An 8,639-nucleotide genomic window follows, 5' to 3' on the forward strand; every position below is an offset into this window, starting at 1 on the left:
TTTTTAAGTGTGTGAGTGCTCCGCCTGCGTGTACACCTGCATATCAGAAAAGGGCATCAGATCCCTTAATAGAAGGTCATGCGTCACCATGCGGTTGCTGGGAACTGGACTCAGGACCTCTGGAAGAGCGGCCAGTGCTATCAACCACTGAGCCATCTCTCCAGCCCCCAGAAAGAAATGACTCTTACAAGTTGTCCTCTGGCCCCCAATATTCCTCAAAGATAAGTAAACAAAGGAATAAATAAAGTAAAATCAAAAGAGAGGAAGCAAAAGAGAGATGGAGAAAATGATAGAACAGAGAGAAATTTTCCTAGGGCTTCTCTCAGGGTGATCTCCAGTCTCACATCTAGAAAAGGTAGATGGGGTCCGTGGGGACTCAGGGCCAAGATCAACCCACTGAAGCCTCATTACTGATGGCCAATAATGGGTTCTTGTGGGAGTCAAGTGATGGTTCCAATGTCCTGACCCAGGGAGAGAGCAAAGTGGGAAGTCTTGTAATTGCTCCCCCAGTCCCTCTGTGTCAGAGCTCTCTGTGGATCTAGGTAGAGGGCTTTAACTCATCCTATGCTGATCACAGTCTGGATAATTTGCTATTTTTCCTGCTTCTGAGTCCAGGAGCCTCATGCATACCGTGTGTCCTTGGAGGTGGGAAGGATCTATCTATTCCATGGTGGGGATGTGTAGCCATGGAGCAAGACTGAGGAAGGAACTGAGCAAAGAATCCGTGTGGTAAAAAGCAGGAGGTGAGGAGTTTCTGTGAGGTGAGTCTATTGAGGTTTCACATTCTTGAGGGAGACCCACAGGGAGTCAATAAGATGTTCTGTGATTCAGAGAACCCGTTGTTCAAAGCAATTGTGTGCACAGAGGGCAGAAATGTTTCTGAGTGATTTATCCTCTCTCCATCTTTCTTCTATCATAGTCTTGACCCAGTATTTGCTAGGTATGTCTGTAGGCATTGACTTGCAGTATCTATGACTCCAGTGGGTTTATAGCCACTGGAAGACTTAGATATTTGTGTATCTCAGGTTCAGCCATGGTCTTTCTTCTAAGTCCTGTGCTCATCTATCCAAGTGCTTATTAGACCATCCTAGTTTAGGGATCCCACAAGGGCCTATGAAATGTAATACTTAAGAAGCGTCTTGCATACTTCTCTTCCAGTACTTGGCAGGCTGATGCAGGAGGACATCAAGTTTGAGTCTTGCCCGGGATACACAGTGAGTTTCAGGCTGACCACAGCTACACAGCAGGCTCCAGTCTCCAAAAGTCAAAGAGGAGAAAAAGGAGTAGGGTCCCCGAAAGAAAACTCCCTTCTGTAATGGAGCATGAGTTTGCGGCCAAAGGCTTAGGAAAATTTGAAAGTCGCTTATATAACTGTGCGTATGGTACTTCACTAGAGCCAAGGCCCACATTCCCCCTGAGAGTAGAATCCAGAAGTCTTCTCAGATGTCCCAGTCAGTCAGAATATGTCACCCTGTGATTGACATGTATAACAGCAGTTCCATGATGCTTGGCAAGGCCTTGGCTAGAACCACATGCTCATCTTTTCCTTCACTCAGCACACCCCAGCCATTGACCAAGTCATGCAAACTCACACTGTATGGCCTGGACTCTTACTTCTTTTGTGTGCCTATGGGCTCTTGCCTTCAATGCCATCTCTCAAGTCATGATAGACAGCTTTCTAATAATAGATTTATTTGAATTAACACACTCTCCAAATAAGCTTATAAGTGATGTGCAGAGACCGTCTGCATCTTACAAATTAAGAAATAGAGATTTGGAGTCATTTTCTTTTAAGACATAGTTAGAATCAGTATAGAGCAAACTGGTTGTAGAGATTGCCCATTGCCCTGGCCCGAGGGAAATTCAACGAGTGACCTGGGGAGGGGGGAGGGAGAAAGAATGAAAGGACAAGAGACACAAAGAAGAATCGCAAATCTAAAAGTCCTGATCAAGAGCTTAAATTTTAATTTCAGGCGGCAGGTTATAAAGGCACAGCAAAACGGAAAGTTTAGGCAAGGATCCTTGCTTAAGGCTATCCCACTGTCATATCCTCATTGCCCAAGACCATCCCACTATCATATCCTCATTGCCTAAGACCATCCCACTGACATGACCGGCTCCCAGGAAATACCAGATGTTCTTTAAGTTCCTGGGACCTGAGATAGTGAACGTCCTTTCTTAACATTGTCTGACTAGGCTTTCCAGAACAGCAGCTAATTTCATGAGATTCTCTTAGAACAGCAGGTAATTTCCCGGGTTTGGGTCCTGGCAGCCCACCTCTGCCACTCTGTTCTTGCCCTTTCAACTAATGACCTTTGGATACTTCATCAGAAGACCTTGAGGTCAGCCTGGAATGTTTCTGTGGAGGAGCTTTGGGGGGTGGGAGAGTGTTGTGGTCTTCCTTAGGTAGGCCCTCCCTGGAGAGAAACAGGCCAGATTTTCCCATGAGCACTTTGCTTTCTTATTGCTTGTCTAATCTGGGCCCTGCAACAGAGAGTTAGAGCTGACCCCAGAGGTTTTATGTGCTGCTGTCTCTTAAAATGTCTCTGACCTTAGCCACTGGTACTGAAGAGAGATCGTGAGGATTAAGAAAAGGAGAGAGAGGGAATGGAGGATGGTGAGAGATGAAGGGAGAGGAGAACAGGAAGAAGAGGGGGAGGAGTTGGGGAACAGATGAGGGAGTCAGATAAGGGACCATTAGAGGCAGAGGTGGGGACAGAAACACTGAGAATTCTAAGGAAGCATAAGTAAGTGGAAGAGGGAAGGACAGGAGAGGAAGGGAGAGGGAGAGGGGGAGCAAAAAGCACAAGAGGTAGCTGGATAGAAAGGTGAGGAAAAGACAGAGAGACAGAGAAAGTTAAAAAGAGAAAAGGGAGGGAGGTTGAAGGAAGGAGAAAAAGAAGAAAAGAAGGGTAGAAAAGAGAGAGAGGGAAATGAAAGAAAGGAAGTGGGGGGTAGGCAATATTTGTGACAGGGGTGGGCATGTACTGTGAGAAGCCAGGGGGAATGTTGGTGGGGGGAGGGAAAGGCAACTCCAGGAAGGGAGGGAAGAGAAGAATGGGAGAGGAGACAGGGGAGGGGAGAAAAGGGGAGGGGGAGAGAAGGGAAGGAAGTGTGCCTCTGACTTGCCTGTGTCATGGGACCTTTGTAGAGAAGTTTCTTTCCAGCAAAATTGAGATGGACTTCATGCGATTGGACATCTTGTGATTTAATCTTGGACCTGTGCACAACCTTGGACCTTAGGAATGATGGGTACTGAGTGGGAGGACGGCTGGTGAAACAGGGAAGCGGAGAAAGGAGAGGGGCAGCAGAAGGTGGTATCAGCAAGCTTGGTGTGTGGAACACCCTGGGCTTATGTTGACTGTGTGTGTGGGTTACTGGCCTCCAGAGTGGCTGGATCTTACAACCCCAACACAACCTGCTCCCCATACCTGCCAAGTGGCATGTTCCACCAGGTAAGTCTGGTTTATTTTTGAGCTGAAGGACTGAACGGGAAATGATGGTGAGTTAGGGTTAGGGTTAGGGGTTAGGGTTAGAGGATGGGCTTGGAGTTGGGGGTCCCAGGGTCTTCTGAGGATTTAGACAAAAGCAGCCCGAGTGACCCTGGATGTGAATTGTTGTGTCAGATGGTGATTGGTGCTAGAGAGAAGTGGAGAGAAAATGGTCGGGGATGGGTAAGGAATAAGTAAGGGAGACGGTGGGGAGAGGAGAGAAAGGGAGAGGATGGAGGAGAGGAAAAGGAGGAGGGAAAGAGCAGATAAAGAAGAAGAAATGGAGGAGAGAGATTGGAAAGAGTGAGGGGGGAGGGAGAGGGATGAGGATGGACAAGAAGGAAGAAATGTGGACAGAGAAGAGAGAGGGGGGATGAGAAGAAGCAGAAGAGAGAGAGAGAGAGGAGGGAGGGGAGAGGAGAGGTGAGAAGGCTGGGGAGGAGAAAGAAGGAAAAATGAGGGAGAGAGAGGAAAGAGAGTGAAGGGAAAGGAAGAGAGACAGAGAAGAGAGCGGCAGAGAGAGATTCTTTTACAAAATGATATGGAAAATGTATTTTAATCAATAAATGTATTCTCCTCTCTCTGTCTCCCTGTCTCTCTCTGTCTCTGTCTCTCTCTCTTTGTATGTGTGTGGGTGTTATGTTGGAGGTTGGGATTGGCTGTCTCCATCCATTGTGTGTGTATCAAAGATGAAGCTCAGCTCACTGGGCTTTTGTCCGAAGCCTTTGTTTTAGGAGGAAAAAATTCAGATTCAGAAACATTTTCAATATAAATGTAGTAGTCTGCTTCCTTCAATATACGTGCAAGTGGCAGAGAACTTGTAAGCAAGTTATTGTAAACGGAAAGAGGCCGGGGTAAGCAAGATGTAACTTCGAGTTGTAGTGTGTGTGTGTGTTTGTGTGTGCGCGCGCGCGCGCGCGCGTGAGTGACCAGAGGGCGGGATGTCAGGATGGGAGGGGGATGGAGACATCAAAAGGAGAGTGTGGAAGGAGTGCGCTGGGAAGGGAGACTAAGGGAGAAGGAGCTGGGTCCTGGCATCCCTTATATTCCGAGTCCAGACTGGCTGCAGTGGCCCTCCTATTTGTCTCTGTCCCCAGGATGAGCCCGGGAACTCTCAATGATTCAGGAACCACGGAGTTCCTGCTGCTGGGACTGTGGGCCCCACCTTCCCTGCGCCCCCTGCTTTGGGCCTCACTACTTCTGGCTTATCTCACCACTGTGCTGGGTAATGGTGCCCTAGTGGGATTGATAGCCCTGGACAGACGACTACACCGGCCCATGTATCGCCTGCTGACCCACCTGGCCCTGCTGGACACGGCCTACGTGAGCACCACGCTGCCGCAGGCGCTGGCACACATGGCCATGCACCGTGCCCGCCTCTCCCTGGTGGGCTGTGGCGCGCAGCTGTACGTGGGCATCTCCCTGGGCAGCTGCGAGGCCATCCTCTTGGCTGCGATGGCCCTGGACCGCTGCCTGGCCGTGTGCAGACCCCTGCATTATGCGACCCTGGTGACCGCGCCCCGCTGTGCAGCGCTGGCTGGAGCATCCTGGACACTGGGCTTTGCACTCTCTGTGCCCAATGCGGTGGCCGCCCTGCGCCTGCCCTTCTGTCCTGGGAAGCCAGCGGTGGACCACTTCTTCTGCGAGCTGCCTGCGGTGCTGAGGACAGCATGTGCAGACACCACAGCCAACTACAGGCTGGTCTACGGGCTGGGCGTACCCATCCTCCTGGTACCCTTGGTCCTTATCCTCACCTCCTACGCCTGGATTCTGGCTGCTGTGCGCAAGTTGCCTTCTGCTGGGAGTCGCCGCAAAGCTTTGTCCACGTGCAGCTCACACTTGGCGGTGGTGGGACTCTTCTATGGCACCGTGAGTGCCATGTACCTGCGGCCCAAAGCCTCTAGTGATCTTCCCTCTAGACACCATAAACTGGTGGCAGTTTTCTACCTGGTGGTCACGCCTGTCCTCAATCCACTCATTTATAGCCTTCGAAACCATGATGTCCACATGGCAGCCCGCTATGCCCTGGCCCGGCTGCGGGGGACGCGCACTGTGTTGCACTAAGCCACTTCTGTGAGACACAGAATTTTCTCTCAGTCTGGTCTGTTCAAATTCCATGGAGGTATCTTTCTTTTTAGTTTGTCTTTCAGTTTTTGAGAGAGGATCTCGGTATAGCCCCAGCTAGAGCCTGGAACTTGTTGGATAGACCATGCTGGATTCGAACTCACAGAGATCCACTTGCCTCTGCCTCCTGAACTGGAATTAAACAGATACATCACTACATAAAGATTTCTTTGAAAAAAAATCTTAATATTATATCTTTGTTGATATAATTTCTCAGACTGCATTTTGATCATACCCATTGGCCATACCTTCCTCCAACTCCTCCAAGATCCACCCACTCACTCCCCAACTTAATCAAAACACCCCTTGGATTCAGTTTGTGCTCTCTAGATACTCATGGGTGCGGGGCTCTTTAACTAAGCATGGTTGACTTACCAGTGCATACCAGACAAACATTCTCCCTAGATATGAGTCATATCCCCAGGCCTGCTAGAACTTTCAAGTAAAGAATTAGATGATAAATATTTTCAGAGTTGCTATGGCTACTTCACTTCTGTGACTGTGGAGGGAGGGAGGGGGAGGGAGCAGGAGAGAGGGAGAGGGAACTGATAAAGCAAGCAAGAAACTTGGGGCTGCATCCAGAAAACTATTAGTGGGCATTAGCGTCTGGATGTTACAGAATAACTGTGCATCACAAAATCTTTAGTGAAGATACTTTGGAGGGAGTGGAGGAAGGGAAGGAAATGGGAAAAGCAATGTAATTCTATTTTAAGTAAAAATGTATAGGAAATTGAAAAAAAATGAAAGTATTTTATACATATGTGTGTGTACCTGAGTGCATGTATGTGAAGCATGTGCATGGAGTGTCCAAGGAGGTCAGAAGATGCTGTATTCCCTGGAACCAAAGTTACAGATGATTGTGAGCACCATGTGGGATTTGAACCCAGGTCCTTGGCAAGAGTAGCCAGCATCCTTAACTGCTGAACCATCTCTTCAGCCATAACTCTTTTACTTTTTAAATTACTTGAAAAGTAAAAATAATTTGAAGATAGCAAGGCCATGTCTTAGCAGCCCTGACATCAGGCAAAAAGCAAACTCATCTCAGAAACCCAAAGGTGGTGGGCCAGGCCTGTTATTTTAGCACTAGGGAAGCAGAGGCAGGAGGATTGAAAATTCATTGTTCACTATGGTGACTTTTATACATATATGTTCACTCACTCAAGTACATATGTACTTTGACCATATTTACCCCAGTACCTCTTCTTTCTGCCCCTCCCAGACTTCTGGTCCTCTGTGTTTCTCTGTTATTAAAATAAGACTAGAAATGCTTTGAGGTTTTGTTTTCCATTTAATAAAATGTTGTTTATTATAATAGCCAGAAGCTGGAAAGATCCCAGATGACCTTCAACAGAGGGATAGATACAGAAAATGTGGTACATTTACACAATGGAGTACTACTCAGCTATTAAAAACAATGAATTCGAGAAATTCTTAGGCAAATGGATGGAACTAGAAAATAACATCTTGAGTAAAGTACACAAAAGAAAACACATGGTATTCACTCATGGATAAAGTGGATATTAGCCCAAAATCTCACAATACCCAAGACATAACTCACAGACCACATGAAGCCCAAGAAGAAGGAAGACCAAAGTGTGGGAGCTTTGGTCCTTCTTGGAGTAACAAAATACACACAGGAGCAAATACGAGACAATGCGTGGATCACAGACTGGAGGCGAGACTGTCTAGAGACCGCCTCACCTGGGATCCATCCCAGGTGCAATCACCATATGCAAACACTGTTGTGGATGTCTGGAAGTGCATGCTGACAGGAGCCTGATATACCTGTCTCCTGGGAGGCACTGCCAGAGCCTGACATATACAGAGGCAGATGTTCAAAGCTAATCATCAAACTGATCACAGGGTCCTCAATGGAGGAATTAGAGAGAAGACTGAAAGAGTTGAAGGGGCTTGGGGCCCCATGGGGAGAGCAACAATACCGACCAACCAGAGCTCCTAAGGTCTAAACAGCTAGCCTGGGAACACACATGGAGGGACCCAATGTCTCCAGCTGTATAAGTAGTGGAGGACAGCCTTGCCAGGCATCGGTCAGAGAGGAGGGCTTTGGTCTCTTGAAGGCTGGATGCCTCAGTGAGGAGGAATTCAACGGCAGGGAGGTGGGAGTGGGTGGATGGGTGGGGACACACCCTCATAGAAATAGGAGGAGTGAGGATGGGGGTTTTTGGGGTGGGGAATGGGGAAAGGGGATAACATCTGAAATGTAGATAAATAAAGTATCCAATAATAAAAAAAACAAAACAAAAAGAAAAACAAACAAATAAACCAACAAACAAAAATAGATAATGGAACTGGCTATCCCAGTCGAACATTTGAGACTCTCTGGCAGCAATTTAACATTACCCATATTACTGGTATTCCTTATAATTGTCAAGGACAAGGGACTGTGGAAATGGCCCATGGAACTTTAAAACAATATCTTCATAAAATAAAAAAGGAGTAGGTATATCTCCATACACCACAAATTTATTTAAATCATATTCTTTTTATTTTAAAATTAAAAAAATTAGATGCCAAGGAACTTTCTGCTGAGTGTCTATGGCACTCTACAAGTAGGCATATTTATGCATAGGTGAAAGGGAAGGATCCACTTACTGGCATATGGCATGATCCCTATCAGGTATTTAATATGGGAAGAGGGCATGTTTGTGTTTTTTCTGCAGGATGCTGAAGGAACATGGTGGCTGCCAGAGTGACTGGTGAGATGTGCTGATGCCAGGACAAAGAATGATGCTGACCTGTGAGCTTGCTGAGCTTCCTAACAATGGTGACTGGGAAGCTGTATTAGACATATGTTCCTGACCTAACCTTGCTTACCTATACCCCTGATGGGACAAGCTGCTTTGCCTCAAGTTCTTAGAACTTGTAGAACAGAGAATCAAAAAGAGAAGTTATAATGCCTCTTGTATTGTTATTAAATGTGACCAGTTATTTGAACTCAATCATGGACTGGTCTAGAAATCCTTCCAATGTTGGAAATAACAGTCTACATTTGGAAGTCTGGTT

At 47.1% G+C, this 8,639-nt stretch overlaps 1 protein-coding gene across 1 annotated transcript; it reads left to right on the forward strand.

The window, feature by feature from the left end:
• The first annotated feature begins 4,589 nt into the window (after nucleotides 1-4,589).
• Nucleotides 4,590-5,555, forward strand: LOC114631274 (olfactory receptor 2A1/2A42-like). The gene has a single exon (XM_028779577.1). The coding sequence runs from the start codon at nucleotides 4,590-4,592 to the stop codon at nucleotides 5,553-5,555; it is 966 nt and encodes a 321-aa protein (XP_028635410.1).
• The last annotated feature ends 3,084 nt before the right edge of the window (nucleotides 5,556-8,639 follow it).

This window comes from Grammomys surdaster, unplaced genomic scaffold (genome assembly GCF_004785775.1).
Source record: "Grammomys surdaster isolate TR1022 unplaced genomic scaffold, NIH_TR_1.0 355, whole genome shotgun sequence".
NCBI classification, from domain to species: Eukaryota; Metazoa; Chordata; class Mammalia; order Rodentia; family Muridae; genus Grammomys; species Grammomys surdaster.

Coding starts and splice junctions, on each gene's coding strand:
- LOC114631274 (XM_028779577.1), top strand. CDS start 4,590: ATGAGCCCGGGAACTCTCAATGATTCAGGAACCACGGAGTTCCTGCTG.